This window comes from Lynx rufus, unplaced genomic scaffold, assembly GCF_022079265.1.
Source record: "Lynx rufus isolate CCGP_SWC_20201006 ecotype Redwood Valley unplaced genomic scaffold, mLynRuf1.p SCAF_3, whole genome shotgun sequence".
Taxonomy (NCBI): Eukaryota; Metazoa; Chordata; class Mammalia; order Carnivora; family Felidae; genus Lynx; species Lynx rufus.
The window spans coordinates 133,903,576-133,925,344 of record NW_025814845.1 but is presented as its reverse complement, the minus strand read 5'-3'; the positions used below and the strand labels follow the sequence as shown (position 1 = coordinate 133,925,344).

At 37.4% G+C, this 21,769-nt stretch overlaps 1 protein-coding gene across 4 annotated transcripts in view; it reads right to left on the bottom strand.

The window, feature by feature from the left end:
* The window catches only part of RAPGEF2 (Rap guanine nucleotide exchange factor 2), a 249,289-nt gene that overhangs the window by 144,151 nt on the left and 83,369 nt on the right, over positions 1-21,769 (bottom strand). For all 4 annotated transcript variants that reach the window (XM_047090522.1, XM_047090524.1, XM_047090525.1 and 1 more), the window contains exons 3-4: positions 20,078-20,134; positions 4,886-4,969 (exon numbers count right to left, since the gene is read on the bottom strand). In XM_047090522.1, the coding sequence (XP_046946478.1) occupies positions 4,886-4,969; positions 20,078-20,134 (141 nt within the window). The remainder of the gene's footprint in view (positions 1-4,885; positions 4,970-20,077; positions 20,135-21,769) is intronic.

The window sequence follows — 21,769 nt, the reverse complement described above, 5'->3', positions numbered from 1 at the left end:
TGAACTAATCCTAAATTTTTATGGCATTTCAGTGTTCAGCAGTTTCCACGGACAGGGCTTTGCCAGTTGCAGACATGACTTCTCACGACACTTACAGTGTACAGATTACTTGTCCCACTAAGTCCGCTGCCTGACCACCTGGTAGCTGGACCCTAGCATCCGTGCACTAGAAGCCTCCAGCCCTCTGTATAGACAGGTTTTTCTCCCCAGGTCCTCTGGCTCCCATCTTTGATTGCAACCCATTTCTTGGCATCTTTGAAGTGTTTAGGGTATGGCCACCCCGGGCTTATTTTTTCCTTCAAACTCACAGCCCCTGCCACACTAATATGAAGAGATTTGTTTACTAATTGCACGGCATATAAAAAATATAGAAAGTTTTTAGCTACCAGAGCAATAAAAATATTATTTATGTTTGAATGTGGTGGGATACATGGTCATTTCTACTAAAAGGCCCTTCCTTGGGGCTTCTATGATAAAATTGATTCTATTGAGAAAATCAGGTTCAACATTTTAAATAAAGTGATCTCCCCCCCCCCCCCCGCCCCGGATTATGACCAACATAAACTCAAAGAAAGAGTCTGTATGACAGTAATGTTTAAACATCTAGCATTCTGTTTTTTGCAAATAAATGTAAAATGACTGATAAATTACTAGGAAAAGATTCCACTCTATGAGTTAATATACAATATAGGTACTGTCTTCTTCTCTAACAAACAATCCAAATAGCAAGTGAAAGTTTAGACGCACAGTCTAAGCCTATCTTCTATATCTAAAATTCTCAGCCTTCCAAAGAAGCCAGAAGCCTGGCTTAACCCAGCAGCCTGGATTAACATATTAAAATAACATGTTAATCCAAGTTACTAAATTGTGAATTTACTACAAAATAGGTTCAGCATTCGTAGGATGGGACAATTTTAAAAGTGGGAAAATTTTAAGTATATAACAATTTCTATTAAAGTTCCATAAATAACACTGATTTAGAACACATTAGGACAATGAACATTATCTTCCTGCCCATTATGTAGAATAAACAAAAGTACATTAAGAAAAACACTTCTAAACCTGCAACTTTAGATGAGACAGTTTTCATCTCTTGCTTTCCAGCTCCACTGTTGTTGCAAATGATGCCTTTGAAAAAGTTAGGGGGCAAAAACTCCTTTCTCAAAATATTTCACCACTCTCTGCTTTTCACGGTCTGTTACTGTGGTTAAAACAGCACATCGCTGAGTTGTGTGGTACACAACATGCACAACTCAGTGACTACCGCTACTCTGCTGAAAGGACTGGAAAACACATCCAATTTACACTGTTTCTATGTTCATCTATGACAAATGTCTCCTCTGACATCTTCGTAAGTGAGAATGACAATAACCTTTGTTGCATTGCTAAATTACCTTTGTTCACCACCTTTCTGATCAAAGAAACTGAATTTATTTTTAAATAAGACTGAGAAAACCATTACTATAAATTGTACATTGCTTCAGGACTACAAATTTTTACTCCACATAAGAGTTTCGCCCTGTATTGGGGCAACATTTTATGTAATAACATTATAAATGACATTACTGCCATTTGTACAAATACCAGCATTTCAAACCTTGATGTATTTCTAATAGATTTACAATAAAACTCACAAAAACATTCATTTCACTTAAATTACTTAGAACAGAAAAGAGTAAGCTGTCACTGATAGTCTCAAAGGAATTAATAGACTCCGTGAATGTCATAACTCTTAACAGGGAAAATGATTCATGTTTCAACAACATAAAGGTATGCAACCCAAAGAACATTTATCTAAAAAGAAAAAAAAAAATTTTTTTTTAAACCATAAAGTGCTGACCTCAATGTCAATCAAGGAATTCAATACAGCAAATGAAACCTAGAAGCCAAATGGCAGATTTTTTGCAATGTATATCATCCTTCTCACTTGATGATAATCAGGTGTCAAAGCAATTTCATGAGAATTAGGTAAAAACATAAAAATATTCTTCAAAGTATTTTGATTCAAAACTAACTGTTCAGGGTGAATTAGCTGTCAAAATGAGTGATCAGGTTACTTATATATACCAATAAACAATTTCCAGACTAACATGATAAAAATATGATAAATGTGGAGAATCATCTGTGAACTAGTTTTATAAAACCAGATTGTTACTAACACCTCAACCATACTATTCTTTAATCAAACCTCAATATTTTGTGGAGAAATAAATATATATGCATCACTAGTGTCAACCTTTAGCACAGCACCAGTAGAAACTCCTTCCTATTAAAACAGTATGAACACTATTCCTAAGGCAACATCACCAAAAGAAACAAACAACTTAGAGCAAATGTCACAGGTGCAACATGAAGACATAGCCTATATATAGTACTAGCTTGTCATTCAGACTGAAACACCATTCCTTCCTTCATCCCATTAAAGTACTGATTGCAAGCATTTGACATCCAGCCAGAGAAAGAGTAACTTATGTCATCTTTTAAAATAATTAGGCAGAGTCCAATGTGTTCATAAAATAGGTCTGAACTACAAGTCCTCTTTCTTCCAGAACAGCAGTTTTCTGAACATTAGGTTCCCTTTCCAGAAGTTAGAACAAGCTGTTACTTGACTAGTTAATGATGGCTGGTACTGAAAAAAGACCATCACAGGCTCCTTCACTGTTCTAGAGTCTCAGTCTATAGATTTGTTTTGTATAACAGACCTTGCATCAATAGAATAATGAAGTCACTAACCTCTGTCCTCCTTTAAGATACATAAATTTCAAATCACAGTCATTAAAGCAATATTTATAATGAAAAGCCATCAAAAATGTACCCTTACAATTATTAACTAAACTGTGGAAAGTTCAAATAACTGAACAATTAAATAGGCATCAAGATACATCAAGAGCAAGCCTTTTAAAGAGCTTTTAATATTGCAAGGCAACACTTATATGTACACATATTCTTTAATTGAAATAAACAAGATATTACATTGTTTATTAAGTATGCTCTTCAGTACATGAAACACATACATGTAAGACTAGATAGGAAAACACTATAGAGTATTACAGAATTATTACTTTGAATGAGAGATTATAAGTGATTTTTTCCATCTCTTTACCTTTGCTAATTTACACACTAATTATTATTACTTTTTATATTAAAATTATACATAATTAAAAAATATACCAATGCTTAAATATTGTTTGACTATACCTTCATCCAAGTTCAGAAACAGAGTTAGAGCCCCCAAAAAGAGACCAAAAAGTAAGTAGGTCCTGTATTTGAAGGACAAGAACGTTAATCAATTCTCCATTCCTCTGGGAAACAGAATTCCTAGAACTATAGGAGCTGGTTCATCGGCTCACTCCCAGCATCCCAGGCAGAATTCCAGGAGGCAAAACCATCCACCATACTGTACTGCCAGTTTCCTCAGTCTCGAAATGCAGATGAAAATTATACTTACCTCAAAGGGTAGTTGCAATACTAAACGATCACTCACACACACACACACACACTATTCAAAATGGTGAGCTGGTAAATAGAAAGCACTGTCAAAGCCTTAGCTATTTTTCCATCATCACTTTATTACTGCTACTACCACTACCAGTGCTATTTCCATTACTATAACTATCGCTACTATAAGAACAACCACAAATAGGCAGGCAATAGAGCCAGCCTCTCTCCCTCATGGGGCTATTTTCCAAAGAGAATAATGCCTGCCAGTCTGATCTCGGAGAAGCAGAGGGCAAAGAGGCATGGGAATTGCACCAGAGATTGTTTTTCACTAGATGCAATGCGCCTCTGGCACTCTCTTACTGCCCAAGTCCCTACCTCCAAAAGCCATCCCAGTGCCTTCTATTACCACACCCAGGCATGCATAAATTGCCTCTCCCTATCTCACTGACTCTGACATTTTATAAATGTTTGTTCATGTTTTTAAAATAGATTCTTAATTTGTCCCTGACCCATTCAGAATTACTCATCAAGAATACAGTTAAATATTTTCATGAGAGAGTGAAGTTATAGAAGGGGGGGGGAGCAGTCACTATGCTTTAATAAATTTTGCCCATTTAAATATTTATTTAGTAAATTTAAATAAAGATATTTAATCTGTTAAAATGTTTTAAACTTTAGTCAAAATAAAAATATACAACCGTGAAAAATAAACAATTGGGGTAAAAAATAACTAGTAAAACTTAGTGGCTGACACCTTCAGTCAGGGAACTGAACATATATGTGTAACAGATGAGCCCTAACCCTCCTTGGCCATAGCTGATTGGAACGAGGTGCATATCTGTCCCAAGCCTGGCCAATCAGATTGTAGCCTGAAGAATCCAAAGAAAAGACACAGGCACTACAGTCAAATGACGGAAACATTAGGGACATAAGCTCACAAGTCAATAGTCAGCACCTGTAAGCCAAAATCACAGGGAGAAAAACATTAATAGCCTTAGAGAGCGGGGAGCCAGTCCACAGACAAATGCAAGAATGAGAGACCATATGGTCCTGAGAAGCAGAAAAGTCAACGATAGTCCCTGGCTTTCTATTTCTAGTTCCATGAGGTCTCAATGAACTTTCTTTGCTTCTCATTAGATGTTTATGAGAGTGCCTTTTAATGGAGACAGATTTTATTCCCAATAAACAAATGTGCCCTAAACTAGCCTGATGTGCTCCTATAACAAATGGACATGTGATCAACATGTCTTTTGTTCTTTCCCTTGGTTAAAGAGATTGTAACAGTGTTTAAACATAAAGTAATCCTTTCTTAAAGATTAATGCCCCAAGGTAGTCTCTTGCTTTCTGTCAGAAGAGGAAACAACAGAATTCTGCAAAGGAACTCAATTCTACAAAGAGATTTTAAGCTTCATGGAAAATCCATTACAGAATGTCTATACAATACCTGCTTCTTGGAAGAAACATGGATTCCTTAATGAACACGGAACCAGAGAGAAGTATATACCAGCAGGTCCCAATATCATCAGGACTGAAAAGAAAAGGTAACAAAATCAGATGATTATCTATGACAACAACAACAAAATTAAAACATATATAGCACAAAGTATAGTACCCATGTTTCTTTTAGAACCATGAAGAACAATGAAATAGCATAAAACACATACATAAAAATACCATTATTTGACTACTGGAATCATTTTTTAAGTTACTTTTTATAAAACTCCGGGGTGCCTGGGTGGCTGGCTCAGTCGGTTGAGCATCCAACTCGACTTCAGCTCAGGTCATGATCACATAGTTTGTGAGTTCGAGCCCCACATCGGGTCCTGTGCTCACAGCCTGCTTAGGATTCTCTCTCTTCCTCTCTCTCTGCCCCTTCCTCACTCTCTCTCTCTCTTCCTCTCTCAAAATAAATAAACTTGAAACAAAAAGCTTCTAAAAATTATTTTTGTCTCCCAAATAAGCTAAAGATATTTATCAGTATATTTAAACGTTGTAATGTTCCTTAGACCTACTGCACCTACCATCCTAAGTTTTATCTTCGGATGTTTTGAACTGAAAATATTTTCCCTGCTTGATAAAACAAAATAGAAAGAAGTAATCAGTGAAACTCAGGTTTTCCCAACCTTTTTCCGTCTACCATGCTCGCACATTTTTCTACCACACTTGTTAGATATTCTTTCAGAATTTCTTTATGTGTACGCACAGAAGAATAGACATATATTCTCATTCTCTCCGTGGTCTGTTTTTCTTCTTATGGAAAGATAGCATACTCTATAGTGTTCTTTCCTTTGTGGTAACTCTTAGAGATCTCTTCATGAGAAGCCGGCTTTCTTACAGATGTGCCATATTTGCCTTAGCCAACCCCTAGTGACAGTCATTTCTGTTGTTTTTAATCATTTGCAATTATTTAAAAATATGTTAATAAAAAGTGCTTTAGGTAACCTTGTGCATACAGTATTGACTGGACCTAGTAACCAGAAATACAACTGCTGGGTCAAAGGGTACGATAAATGTCAAATTGTCTTCCAAAGGTGCTCAGCAACTTATTTGCCTACTTACTTCCACACAGCCTTACTACTACAGTTTGTTATATTTGTTTAACAAACAAATGTTTCACAATTTTAGGATAAGGGCTTATTCTAGGTGCTCAGGATACTTCAGAGAACCTCAACAACAACAAGGAAAAGGCCCTTTCACTCATGGAGTTTATATTCTGGTGGGACAACAAAGATAATAAACAATAAAAATAATAAATTGGTAAATTATAAATCAGTGCTCTGGGGAGAGAAATTAGTACAGGTTAAGGAAAATGGGGGGTGATACCACTGGAAATGGGTGGGCAAGGTACGTGTCAATGAGAAGAGCACATCTGAGTAAAGGAAGGGGCTGACAGCCAGCTGACTTCCTAAGGGACCAGCCTTCCCTTCCCAGCAAAGGGCAGGGAGGATCCAGAATGTTAGTGCAGAGGCTGACATGGCCTAGCAAGGACGACACGATGGTGCAGCTGAGGCAGAGCGGGTAAGGGGTAAGCCATAGGGGAGCACGAGGAATTCTACCACTGAGGCTTTTTATCAATCTTTTAGGCTTTTGCCAATCTGCTTAATGACAAGGGTACCTTAGTATAATTTTTTTCATTTCTTTTTCTTCTTATTATTACAAGAGCATCTTTTCTTATTTTTTTTTTATTTCTTTATAAAAATTGACCTTTTGGGACACCTGGGTGGCTCAGTTGGTTGAGTGTCTGATTCTTGATTTCAGTTCATGTCATGATCCCAGGGTGGTGGGATAGAGTCCCCGCATGGAACATGCTTAAGATTCTCTCTCACTCTCTCTCTCTCTCTCCCTCCCTCCCTCCCTCCATCCCTTGCTCACATGCATGTGCTTGCTCTCTCTCAAAAGAAAAAAAGTCATTTTTTTTAATCTTTTACTTTTTTATTTAGAGAGAAGTGCACGTGCACAGGAGCAGGGGGAAAGGGACAGAAGGAGAGGGAGAGAGAATCCCAAGCAGGCTCCACGTTCAATGCAGAGCCTGATGTGGGGGCTCCATCCCAGGACCCTAGGATCATGACCTCAGCCAAAATCAAGAGTTGGATGCCCAACTGAGCCACCCAGGCACTCCAAAATTAACCTTTTTGAAATATGTGCTGTGAATAACTTTTTCCTCTGTTGCTTTATCCTTTGTGCTTTTTGCTATGTGTAAGTTATTTTATTTTACACAGCCAAGTTTGCCAAATTTATTAGTTAGGATACAAGCTCAGCTACTATTAAAACAAAACAAAAAACCAAATACTATAGTAACGGCTTAACCAGGAGGGAGTTCATTTCTCTCTCACACATATTATAACAGCCTTAGCACCAAGGACCCAAGGCTGATATAGAAGTTCCATGGTATGAAGAACTTAGGCTCTTTCTATTGAGGGGCTTAGTCACCCCAACCCATACCATCCATGTCATATTCTAAGGTGGCAACTCCAAACCTCACCACCGTATTCACACTCTAGCCAGGGGAAGGGGTGGAAAGGAAGTACATGGAGCATACCCCATTGTTGTGAAGAGTACAACATGGAGATGTATGCTGCACTTGTCTTGTATCACAATGAATCACATGTGTGTGCAAGGGCGTCCTCAGCAATCTCCCCCAAGTCTGTCCTTTGGGGGGCATGTAAATAAATTCCAAAAGTTCTTAAAGGACAAAAAATTCTATTTACAATTCTGAATAGTTATTTAAAAGACCAATGACTATCAAGTAATCATTTTCATTTTGTTATTTGCTTACAAACAAAGCAGCAGTTGACCACCATTTCCCCCAAGTCCAGTCTTAACCAATTTCACAACTACTTAGTCCTTGATGGCAATGCCTTGTGAAAATGTACAGAGACATATTATTGAATGGAGTTCAGTTCCAATGAAACCATAAAAGTTAAATGATTTCTCAAATGAGAATACAAAGCACAATACTTCAGAAATAATTCATACCCTTTTCCCTCCAGATTTTAATCACTGGCTTTTGCAATCTACAATCATTTACTAAGTTTGGGGGAAAAAACTTACTCATCTTTCTTAACATAAAGTGACAACATTATTACTAAATTCTAATTTAGGTGAAGTAAAAAGTGCTCCTACAATATTCCCTTTATCACCAAAGAGAACCGAAATCTAGAAAAATAGGAAATTAAGGTAGGTCACTGCTTACCAGCTATGTGGCCTTGGCAGCTTACTAAAGTGACTGCAAGGATTAAATGAACAATGCTCATGAAATGCAAATAATAATTATTCTAGAGCTGGGGCACCTGGGTGGCTCAGTTGGTTGGACATCCGACTTTGGCTCAGTCATGATCTCACGGTTCACGGGTTCGAGCCCCATATCGAGCTCTGTGCTGACAGCTCAGAGCCTGGAGCCTGCTTCAGATTCTGTGTCTCTCCTACTCTCTCTCTCTCTCTCTCTCTCTCTCTCTCTCTCTCTCTCTCAAAAATAAATAAAAATTTGAAAAAAATTTTAACTGAAAAACACAATTATTCTAGAGCTTTTTATCATGTACCATGGTGTAGATTAACTTTGACATAGAGAATATAACCAACATTCATTGGCTTTCTAGTTATTCTGTATCTGTCCATTTTGAAGACAAATTACTATGGATGAAATAAGTGCAAGGTTTGTAAACTCAGCTTTCCATGGAGCCAGCTAACAGAAGATGGACTATAACAATAATAATTATCTGGAACTAATACTGGGATTTCACTTTGCCTAATGGTTCTCAAGCTTTGGTATGCTTATGAATCACTTGGGTTAAGAATGCATGCTCCCAGGCTCTACCTATTCCACCCAATCCCACAATCTGTGATCACTAGGTGGGAGATCCATCACAGTGCCTTTTAAACAAAGATCCCGGGTGATTCTTATGCATGAGGCTTGTCAACTTTGAAAAATCTTTAGAAAAACTACAAGAAAAAAAAAAAAAGTACAACTCTATCAATATCTATGCAAGTAAGTTGCAGGTGTTGTATTCAGCAGTGTTGTTTTAATTTTTTCCCCAAATAATTGTTTTATGTTTTAAAAATATGAGCTAAGTGGGGGGGGGGGGGGCACCTGGTGGCTCAGTCAGTTAAGCATCCCACTCTTGATTTGGTCCAGGTCATGATCCCAGGGTCATGGGATGGAGCTCTGCATTGGGCTCCGCACTGAGCATGGAGTCTGCTCAGGATTCTCTCTCTCTCTCCCTCTGTCCCTCTCCCTTGCTCACAATGCTCTCGCGTGCTCTTCCTCTAAAATTAATTAATTAATTAATTTTGGAGTGCCTGGGTGGCTCAGTTGGTTAAGCATCTGACTCTTGATTTCAGCTCAGGTCATGATCTCATGGTCATAAGACTGAGCCCCACATCAGGTTCCATGCTGGGCATGGAGTCTGCTTAAGATTCTCTTTCTCCCACACCCTCTGCCTCTCCCCTGCATGCACATACTCGCTCTCATGCTCTCTCTTTCTCTCTCTCTCTCTCTCTGTACACACACACACACGCACGCACGCATGCATGCATATGCCAAGGGTTGAAATTATGAGCTAACGGAAAAAGCTGAATCTTGGAATAAACCTGATGGCATTTCTAAATAACCTAAGACTTAACATCACCAGTAATGGATAGAAAAGAGTGGCCTAAAGATTAAAAAGGAACATACAGCAAAGTAGTACTTCACAAGTCTCTCTGAGCAGCCAAGATGGACACTTAGAAAAGACCTATAATTTTTTAGACTAAACTAAGAACTATATTGGACAACCGATTTGATGCCAATACAGCCCATTCTGCAATTGACAAAATGAAAGCCACAAAGCCTAGCTGTGTGACAAGGTACTCTAAAAGCCTCCTGTTTTTTATTTCATCAACGAGGAAAAAAATGAATAAACCCAAACAAAACAAAAATTTAAATGGACCATGATTGATTCACTCCCAGTATAATTAAAAGGACTCTGAAGTAATCAAAAATGAATGATGTCCTTTAAGACAAAACTAAACCAAAATGGCAAGTGTAGACTTGGAATAACAGGGAAGAGGAAAGTGTGTAATCTGCTGTCCTTCTCTCCCCACCTTATTTCCTTCTGCTCCTCAACACAAACCCAGTACTTCCAGGAGGCTCCTTTCCTGCCTGTCCCTTCCCACCTCTTCCAGTCTGTCCAAGATACTTGCCCTTCTCCATCTTCTCAATCACATTGTACCTTAAAGCAATGGCTCAAACCCTATTTCTGTAGTAACATCTTCTCAGTCACTGTTTTCCAAATTCCAAAATATTTATCCCATCTAATTTCATCCTATTTTATATTTTTCTCTTTGAATTCTTAGTCCTGAGGTATTTAGGTGTCTTCCTCCAACTAAACTGAATCTTTTAGATGGAACTATGTGCTGTACCAGGTAGAAACTGGGCACCATTTTAGTTATCATTTGCTCAGGCAAATCAGATCATGTTTCTGCTTATAACCCATGGTTCCCTAACAGGAGAAAGTCCAAACCCCTTGACAAAGCACGTGAAGGAAGCAGTATGTGGCTATGCAAAGGACAAAGGTTTGGGAACATATATTCTTTCCTACCAGCCATGTGATCCTGGTGAACTTAAATTCTAAGATTCTAGTTCCTCAACTGTAAAATGGGGCTACCAATACCTTTTTCACAATGTTACTTGGATTTAACAAAACAGTATATATGCAGGTTCTTGCATAATAGGTACATAAAAAATACTAGCTCTCTTCATCTCTTTTCCTCTCTTATGACCATTTCTAAAAAGGCCAATGTACAACTTTATCCTCTGCTCATAACCCCAAATATCCTATACTGCAAACTTCACCTGTTCAGCCATGCTGACTTTTTCCCCACCAAAGCCTCAGGGCCTTTGGACAAACCTGCTGTTCCAGCTTCTAAACAGTACCTTTTATCTAGTAAACTTATTACTCATCCTTTGAATTCCAGGCTAACTACCACTTCCTCTGAGAAGTGTTTTAGTGGCTTCCAAATAAATTGAGTCACTCTCCTCCTGAGTTCCCAGAGCATTTTGTACATGCTCACATTAAGCAGTTGCCAGTCATAATATTTATTTTAGGAGTCATCCCCCATTAGCTTTTAAACTCCTCTAACTCACCAGCACCCCCAATATATATATATTACACAATGCTTAATTGGCACTCAGCTATTTTCTTAATGAATTAATTTAATACACACCAACTCAGATATAGTATTTAAAGTGAAAGTCAAAGATGTGAATGTCAATTTACCAGTAATCAGAAAAATGAAACTAGGCTAAAAGAACTTCCTTAGCAATATCCTGTCAGTCCACACGGTGGCGATGTCTCCACATGAAAGAGCTGCGTGTGGTGTTCACATTCCTTATTTACAAAGCAGGAAGCTAATACAAGTGATCAAGTTGAAGTTGACAAGGGAGTTGAAAGAATCATTGATCACCACCCAAAGAAAACTATTTAGCTCAGCAAAGATGGCTATTAGCAAAAAAGTAACATGAAAAGGCTACTTTATTCAGTTATTAATACAATATGAAAACTTAACTGAGTTTTGTGGAGCCCAATCAACCCAAAAGGGCTGCTTATGGCAGCTTATGGTAATATAGGAAATAAAGGCAAAGTGAGGAGAGAGAAAGATTTGTAACAAAAGAAGAGTGGCAAGAGTGGGGGAGGCAGGTGTGGGCAAAGGATACTTAGAGAAATATTTAACTCAAAATAAGTATCTAAGGTGGCGAGGGGTGGTGGCCACAAACAGAAACTGCAAAAATGGTAAGAACGGTACCTTTGCAAAATCCAAACAATTTTGAACCAGAAATTAGCGCTTTGCAAGATGACCCTGACAAAATATGGCATGAGGAGGGCACTGGAGCTCCAAGAAGGAATCCCTCCCACTTTAGCAGATCAAGTGCAACGTGCCATTGGCACAAGTCAGAAGTGACCCAGGGATGCGAAGAGGCACCTCTACAGTGTTTTCTCTGGGGCAACGCTAACAAGGGCATTAGAACACAGAGAAGCAAGAACACGGAAGTCATGGTGAATAAGAAAGGGTGATGCCAGCACCAGTGAAATGTGTGCAAACAGTGGTTAGGAAGACCAGTCGGGGAAGAGGTGGGTACACAGCAATCCTAGAGAAGTTATGGACCACCAAGACCCCACACATCAAATACCCATTTTGTGGATATTTTAGAGAGGATGTTATGCCATATTCAAACAACAAAGCTGCTGGCATCTGAGAGAAATGGAGACAGGATTCTTATCACTTGTATGTGGGTTACCGGCTCCACATCTGGGGTGTAAAACACCAGAAAGGGAAATAAAATGAAGACTAACAAAAACTCCAATAACTAACCGGAGACAGCTAGCCAGGAATCCCACAGGGCCAGCCACAGTGACCAAAACTAGGAAAACGCCTGTTTCTTTTTCTGCATCCACTATGTGGGCACTAGCATCCAACCAAGAGGATAAAACCAGAAAACAGAAAATCTTCCTATTCTCCTTCTCCACAGCCTATCATCAGGTTCTTTCAGTGCCTCCCAACCCCCCAAGCCCCAGGCCTCTTAATCAAAGCCCTCTGCTTAAGTGCAGGTCCTTATTTCTGCTCACCTATACTTTTCATTATACTCTTCTGATGGGCTCAGATTTGACTCTCAAATATGCAATTGTGCCAAAAACCAACAAGAAAATAACTTTACTTATTTACAGCAAATTATCCTCTATCCTTTTACAGGATCCAGCAGTTTGCTCACATCAGAGGTTTTGAATATGCACTTTGTGAGCCCCTTGGGACTACACACTGTTCAACCTTCTTCTAACCATAATAGCTACTGCTATTGAGCTAAATAGGATTTCCTATGAACAAAGTGTTCCATGGCTTAAAAAAGAAGTTCTAACAATGGCGGCCTTCCAATATGCAGATGGCTTTTCTGATACACAATAATTTTAATCTTTTTCACAAATGCATTACCTCACTTTTGTTACTGGGTTTATCAAAAAGTTTAATCATTACTTGTTTTGTTTTTGCTTTCATTTTTTCTCCTCTGATGGGGCGGTAAGCTAGCTATAAGTTCAAAGACCAAATATGTATTGTTTGTGTTATTTATTTTTGTATGGCCAATGGCACAAAGTACACTCACAAGATTAATTAAGGCAACACAGCATTGTAAGTGACCCTAAGAATATCAGGTCAAAAGAAAGGTAAGCCCACACCATTTTTACTCAGGCATAAAATATAAAACCTATTTTAGAAAGAGCTCTACCAAGAGTTAAAGGTTTTAGCATTTATATTTTTAACCCATAGAGAAGAAATATTTTATAATAAAATTATATACTTAATAATATTTAGTTATATATAAATTACCATACCTATGAAAAGAACACATTTAAAAAGTAGAGGGGAACTTTTTGTTTTATTTCCTAAAAGTTCTAAATTATAAGGACATTACTTCACTTTTATAAATAAAAACTCTAGGGGAAAAAAAGCACCATTCTCACATGAAGTTCTTCAGAAAATCTTTATTCTCCATTCATTAGCAACTCAATTACAGGGGCTTGGAACCATGAAAAAGGAAAGCATCATCAGTAAGAACTCTGAAAACTGATGAAAATACTAAGGCTATTTCAGCTTCATTTGGGGGGAAAATTAGTATTTTGAAAATATTGGGAATATAGTAGACCTGTATTTTCTAAAAATCATGTTTCACTTAACCAGCAGAATGCACAACATAAAACTACTGAAGAACTAGTAAAGCTGAAAATTCTGTAGCTTCATTAATGGAGTCATTCTTAAACTTATAAAACTCATTTAAAAAATGAAATGAAGGAGTGATGTCTTGGGAGCCATTAAGTTATTCAAAACACTTCTTTTTTTGACTGAAAGAAAAAATGTCAGTGCAGATTACATATTTATTACAATACATCAATCAGTCATTCAGCTATACTGAGGGTGGAGGGATATATTCAAGGGCTCAAGAAACAATTTATCAAATTTAGAAGAGCAGCCAAATCTGAAAAAAAAATGACTCTGGAAAACTACCACTAACTCGTACTTAACAGAATGCATATGAAATAATTAAGCCTTATTTATTGACTACATATTTCTTTAAATCGCTAAATTTGAGAGTTCAGAGGGTTTTATTCACTAAGTAGTTTTGCAAAAAAATTGATACAAAGAATCTAACACCTAGTGCTGTCAGCTCTTCTATTACAAAATTAGACCACAATGAAGGTCTTTATTGGCTCATCTTCCTTTGAAAACGGAGTATCTTCCTTTAAAACGAATTCAAAAAATAAGAGCGAACAGACTAGTGAAAACTTCTGTACTAGGCATAGCAAATGTAAACCTGAAACACACACACAGGGCCTGCCCTGACAGAGTTTACAAATTAAATAATTTCTAAAATGCTCTTATTTACTCTTCCATTCACCACAAATATAAAACATTTTAATTTAAAGACCGATAGTAAATATGAAAATATTATTGCTATGAAGCCTTACAGTATTACCATGTGTATATAAAACAATCTTCTCAAGTGCATCTACGCGTGGGTAGATGTGTACGTGCAAGGGTGTATTCGAATTTTCATATTTACCTACAGCACATGTATACCTCATAACATGCCAAGCTTGGTGGCTAAACATCCTTGTTCTACTGTCCTATGCAAAGACTAATTCTTTAAAAATATAATTTCTTCATGTAAATGAAAATCTTAGGTTTCAAAATTTTCTCCATACACACATACAAGTAAGAGAAATTAGGGACACATGGACAAGGAGGATACTTAAAAATTATGATTATATCTTGCTGGGAAAGAAAGGCGATTTTAAGTATTTTGTTTCTTTCTTTTTTTCTTTTTTAAGGAGCTAAAGCAACGTAGGTAGCAGATGAGTAAGGTAAATAAAAATAATAATAATAAAATAAAAGCCTGGCCACATCTGGAAGGAAAAAGCAGTACAAGAATTGGATATGGGCCAAAGAGTCAAAGGAGAACTTTTTTTTAAACAATGTATTTTTGCTTACCAGTTTTTTTTTTAATGTTTATTTGTTTATTTTGAGAGAGAGAGAGAGAGCATGGGGGGGGGGGCAAGAGAGGGACAGAGAGAATCCCAAGCAGGCTCTACACTGTCAGCACAGAGTCCAATGCGGAGCTGAATCCCACAGACCATGGCATCGTGACCTGAGCTGAAATCAAGAGTTGGATACTTAACCAACTGAGCACCACCCACCCCGCCCCGGCACCTCCAAAGGAGAACTTTCTTAAAGATGGAAGACACACTTAGAGTCTGCAGGAAAGGGGGCAGGAGGAGAGGCTGCAAGCACAGGAGGGAACAGGAATAACCACACTGTTCAGGAAACCAGACACCTCTCCCTGCAGCCCTGGAGGGATGGGTGAGTCAGGAGGCACATGTGGCCACACATAAACGGGGTATTTGAGAACAGAAAGTAAAGCCTGAAGCAGTCTCTAGAGGAGGAGTGGGAAGGCACAAAAGGGACAGCAGTGGGCTGGCGGCCTTGCAGAGAAGTGACAATTCAGGATAGCTGCTGTGAAAACAGGAAACCAAGTCAATAAATGAAAAGGCTGCTACAAGCAATGAGGGCTGCAGCTGAGGCTTGAAGTTTTAAATTGCACATTTACAGATTTCAATAAAAAATGCTTTAAAAAGACTGGATAAGCCTCAATGCAGCTTTTTGTTTTGTTTTGTTTTCAATGGAGGAACAATTTCCTCTCCTGCAATAAAGAAAGGTAAACCCCCTAACAAAATGCTACACAAACTCTTTTGGAAACCAAAGCATTCAGACAGACATATATGTGGAAAGTTAGCACAGAAATACCGTTACACATATCTGTCACATGGGTGTGGGGGTGCACGTGCCCACTTCTAAAAAAACTATAATGGTTGAGTTTCTGATCCAAAGGTTTTTAGCACTTCAAATGTAACTATAAATTAAACTGAAATCGTGAGGATGGCTGGCCCCTAAAGAAAAACTGAAGCTGAAAGGACATATTGCTTATCTCATTTCTTAAATTCTTCAGGCAGAAATATCCCTAAAGTTCCTCAGGTTAGGAATTTACATCGTGCAACTTGGTACTCCTAAGCAAGCAAAATAGCTAGCACATAGTAGGTAACATGTGAAAGGAAGGCAGAAATTACTTGATAGTCTCATCCACTGTACTAAGTTCAACTACTTTTATCTCTCTTTCTAGTACCAATATTGAATTCTAAGTGGTCAAATTCTAAATTTTTACAAATTCAAATTTATCAGAACCACGAATCTCCCCCTAACCTTGATACATCTTAAAGTGGCATTTTTGTCATCCTGTTGGTTTATGCTAAAACAGGAACACCATGGGCGTTAGACATCACTACCATAATTCCTTCAAACAAAAGTTTAAAGCAGCTAAAAAATTGGGAGACCAAAATGTAAATTATCAAAACACTGATGACAATGATAGCATTTTTATACACTTACTATGTATGCAATGCTCTACATATTTTACACATAGTACTGATATTATCCTAACACCAACACTAAAGGGTAGGTACTAATATTATTGTTTCCATTTCATAGATAAGAAAAATGAGGTACAGAGTTGGATCAAAAGACTATTACATTTACCTGGTGAACGCATTAAAGCCATAGACTTAGAAGTTACCAGTACACAAACATAATAAGGAAAAAAAAAAATACTCATCTCTTGATCATAAAACCATACTCTAGAAGTCTTTGATAGTCTGACTAGACTATTCTTGAAGCCCAAGGGAGACCAAGAACAGACAAGTCATGTCCCTCATGAGTTAATAATAACAGGTCCCAAAAAGAGGGACAGTATTATTAAATTATCACAGATTTATATACACCACAAATACAAGTGTTCTTTAATTTTCAAAGCTGCATTTACACAAATTGGTAAGAGCAGGAACATGTCTCTTCAAGGGTTACAGAAGAAAATGCTGCAATTACCCTTCATCACAAGATTGGCCAATTACTAGGAATCTGATTAAGTGATCTACAATAAGTCTCTGTGAATTTCTGGTCTTACAAAATCATGATCTCCTGAGTATCTACAGACTTTCACTGCTCACTAACACTGTCACCTAATTCTAACTAGTCAAAAATAAGCAATTGCTACAATCAACTTTATATACAAACTCTAGCCTAATGCAATCAATTTAGGGTTATCTAACACATGGCTTTGCATTATCAGCAAGCATAGCTCACATTTACTGTCTAAACTGACTTAAAAAAAAACTCAGATATATTTAAAGACACTGTAAACTACAGTTTAAATGAACTGTATGTAAGAATTATTAGGGACTCAGAATAATGTAGGTAGAACTGAAGGTGGGTTTCATCCCCCCTGGGGGAGCCAGCAGCAGGGAGAGATGATGTGCTTGTACTAACTTGCACACAAGAAATATCCTTGTTTTATGGTGCCATTTCTTATGATGGCATGAAAAAGGCCGGGAAAAAGTTAGCAGTACACAAACATAATAAGGAAACATAACATAGCATAACAGCTAACATGGCAGAATCACAACGTCCAGGCTCAAATCCATATCACACTTTCAGCAATGAGATCTTAGCAAGTTCCTTAGCCTCTGAAAGCCTCAATCCCTTCATGTGTAAAACTGGGTTGATGATAACAGCTACCCCACAAGTCAGCTATAAGGAATAAGTATAACAATGCATATGAAGCATTTATTAGAGCATGTGGGACACAGGAAGTACTTGTTTAAATGTTTGCTATTACCTCATCATCATTACTACCAAAACCATATTTTAAAGGAGGACAAATTAATAGAAAGTTTGTCACTTACTGCCACTAGAACTTCTTCAATGAATGTTAATACTATTCATCAGAGGTTTCCAACCCTGATATCTGTACACCCATTCCACTGATAGCTTCTAATTGCTCCTAAAAGAAACAAATATTCTAAGATATTTATATCTTGAATTCTTCAAGAAGAAATACGGTAAGGGCTTTGCCTCTTGGTAAGTGTTCTCATTAGCAAATATATCCTGGTTACTATTCTTCTACATTTGATGTACATTCTTTTAAGCTCTAGACTGGATATTTACAATTGCCTGTTAAACAGCCCCTAGATGTCAGAGTTTCGGAAGTTCTAACTTTACATCCTAGGTCAGCTCCACCTGCATCTTCTTTCTAAACTCCATCTCTGACTGCCCCATTCTTTCAGTTGGCCTCAGTTCAAGCATCACCCCCTCATATTACTTCAACTGTCTTCTCACTAATCTCCCTGCCCAGCCACTCAATCAAATCCACCTTTGTATTTTCAAGTATCATCTTTGAGAGGAAGAATGGGGAGGCATTTGGTCACATCATTTTGCTGCTTGAAAACTGGCAACGTAGCTACAGATTAAAAGAGACTACAGAGTGGGGCGCCTGGGTGGCTCAGTTGGTTAAGCATCTGACTTGCGGCCAGGTCATGCATGATCTTGTGGTTTGTGAGTTCGAGCCCCACGTTGGACTCTGTGCTGACAGCTCAGAGACTGGAGCCTGCCTCGGATTCTGTGTCTCTCTCTCTCTCTCTCTGCCCCTCTCCCGCTCGCTCACTCACTCTCTCTCTCTCAAAAATAAATAAAAACATTAAAAAAGAGAGAGAGACTTAAGAAAAGTATCAACCAATAAACAAACTGTAAAAAAAGATTTTTTGAGACAAAGAGACTTTGAATATTTTCAAGATATTAAAGAACTATTTCTTAAGGTTTGGTGATAATATTGTTGGTTAAGATTTTTTTTTAAGTCTTTATATTTTAAAGATAAAGATACATAACAAAATAAAAAAATATGGATGAATTGAAATGTCTGGATTTACTTAAAATAATCCAGTAGAAGGTAGAAGCAGGAATAAGAGATGGAACATAACTGGCCAGCAGTAACAATGTTGGATGATGCGTACATAGGGTCCATCATACTACTGTCTCCAATATTGTGAGCATTTATAAATCTCCATCACACAATGTGATTTAGGAGGAGGAAAAACTCATTTCCAATGACCTAAAGAATCACGACCGGTATTTTTAACAACACATTCACAGGCAAACATGGTTGCAGCCTGACTCTTGATTTGTCATCTTGACGCACACCGCATGTCAATTGCCCTAAACTTGCCATAATATTCAAAACATCAGACCAGGCCCCTTCCCTCTCTGTATCCCCACACTTACGCTGCTCCTTCTGCCAGGAAAATCTCTCTAGACCACCAGATACACTTTTGAGACCTAGTTCAGAGGGCCGCATCTCTGTGACTCTCCCCGTTTACCTCAAGGCTTCCCCTGTACTTCTCCATCCCTCAGTACCTATCTGTATTCTCAGTTATTTTGGTTGGTTACTTTTTGTTGTTGTTGTTTTCCTTTTATTCTATTTCTGCCCCCTTCAAAATACTATAATTTTACCCTCCTTAAGGGGAGAAGCTGGATTTTATTTCAATAAATATTCCCTACAATACGTATGGAAAGCAGTAATTATGTATTTAATAAGTGTTTTGAAAAACAAAGTCAACAGAACAACAGTGAGTCATGGCAAACATAAAATAATATGCCCAGTAATCCAGTTTATATATCCTTAATACAATAATATTTATCTACTATATGCTTGTTACATTCTTTAAAAAAAATTGTCATTTTTTCAAGGTAATGTTATACATCTTGAAAGAAAATATCAGTATTATTTCTAGGACAAACTATGCCCAAAGGGATGTGGGCAGGCTATTTTCCTATTTCTGAAAGAATTATAAACTAAAATATGACATTTATGCTATCGCTACATCTCATTTGGTGTGGTTGTAGGAATATGTATTTTGTTCTGTTTGAAATACTATACTGTTTCTTATTTCATAAAGATAAAAATGTCAAAATACTCCATAATATGAAATAACATCTCTGAAACACAAGTGAGAGATATATGGGTATAGATGTGAACTTAGCAAAGGACTGTAAGCTTTTCCTTTATGACAGGTAGTAGTTGCAATGTTTTACGTTTCTAAACTACAAAAAAATGAGTTAATGCAAAATTAAGGTAACGATGACTTAGCCGTTACTAATACTTCTATGATACTTTAAGGAAATTATTTAGTTGCTGCAGTATCCACTATACAAAGAGAAAGGAAACACCTACTAGTATAAAACTTCATTCGCTTCGTGTCTTTCATATCTCACAGTTTCGCACATTAACCTGTAAAAAAAAAAAAAAATAGACATGAGTTCGACATACCTCATGAAAAAACATACTAATAGTTTAAAAACATAAAAGAGACATGTAGTCTAAAAAATTAAGATTACTGTATATGAACTGTCACAATCATTTATTAGCCTCAAGACACATATTTTTGGTACCTAGGTGAAAAAAATAAAATAAAATCTGGTAAAGAGATGCTAGAAAAAAGTTTGTTATATGTCAATTTTGTCATGTTTATTGTATAGGGAACAAAATTGTACGTGTTTTACACTTTGTAAATGACATGTGGACAAATTAATGTTCTCTGAAGTAAGCAGAAAATGAGAAATAACCTAAAAATCAGAAAGGAGAGCCTCTTAATTTAAAAAATGATAATGTCATTCATGCTGATGTTACTTAACAGCATGTAATTTCAGACAAAAGTAGGTTTTTATTAACTCAGTATTTTCATGACTAACGACTAACGGAAGGCTTTATAACTTAAAGATTTATTTTGGCTGATTCATTCTTAAGGAAAAAATTACAGAAATTATGGAAAATATGAATAAATGTTTAAACATTCAAAATCACCATAAGAACAGCATCTTCAGGAAACATCCTATTATATTAACTCAAGTAAAATTTCCAAAAAATACAGAAATGCAAAAGAGAAAATGACTATTCCTACTTACGAAGAAACTAGCAAATAAAAAATTGGCCATAAAACTGATTAGTTCAACAGCACTTCCATTTTGGTCAATGGGCTAGTGGTCCACAGTTTGTGCAACACTGGTATTAGCCTACAGCCATCTTTCCTGTTGCTAAATCCAATAAACACCACATACTCTTGATTTTTCACTTGAAAACAACTCTCTTGGATATTCTTTTCCTTGTTCTTCTTACTCCACCACCTTAACTTTACAGGTCCTCTCAAACCCTTACTTGAAACATTCCAACAGAGTATCACTTAACTCCAGGAGACATCAAACCTTGAATACACATCATTAATATATATAGGTTTTTTTAATAGACTGAATCACACCAATTCTTCATAAGAAAGGATAAGAATCACAAGTGATAGGCCTAAAAATACCTGGTCTTCTATTACATAACAGCTCTGCCTTATTTCCTGTAAAAAACGAAAGAATCCTTGCCCCAACCTCTTCCCTGGATCTTTCCTTCTCCTACAGTAGACCCTGCATTCCTTCAGGCTTACCTCCATCTCCAACATCACCATCCATTTCTACCTCTCTCCTGAACCACTTCCTTTAATATATAAACACATCTGTGGCACCTGGGTGGCTCAGTCAGTTAAGCATCTGACTTTGGCTCTGGTCACGATCTTGCAGCTCATGGATTTGAGCCCCGCATCGCGCTCTGTGCTAACAGCTCAGAGCCTGGAGCCTGCTTCAGATTCTGTGTCTCCCTTTCTCTCTGCTCGTCCCCCACTTATGCTCTGTCTCTCTCTCTCAAAAATAAACATAAAAACATTTATATATATAAATATAAACACATCAGCTTCACCTATTGTGTGGGGGAGGGGGACACCTCTCTTGACCATATATCCTCCCCTCCAGCTGTTATCCACATTTTGCTTTACCCATGACAGAAATTCCCCACTTAGACTGTCTATATATTCTACCTCTATTTTCT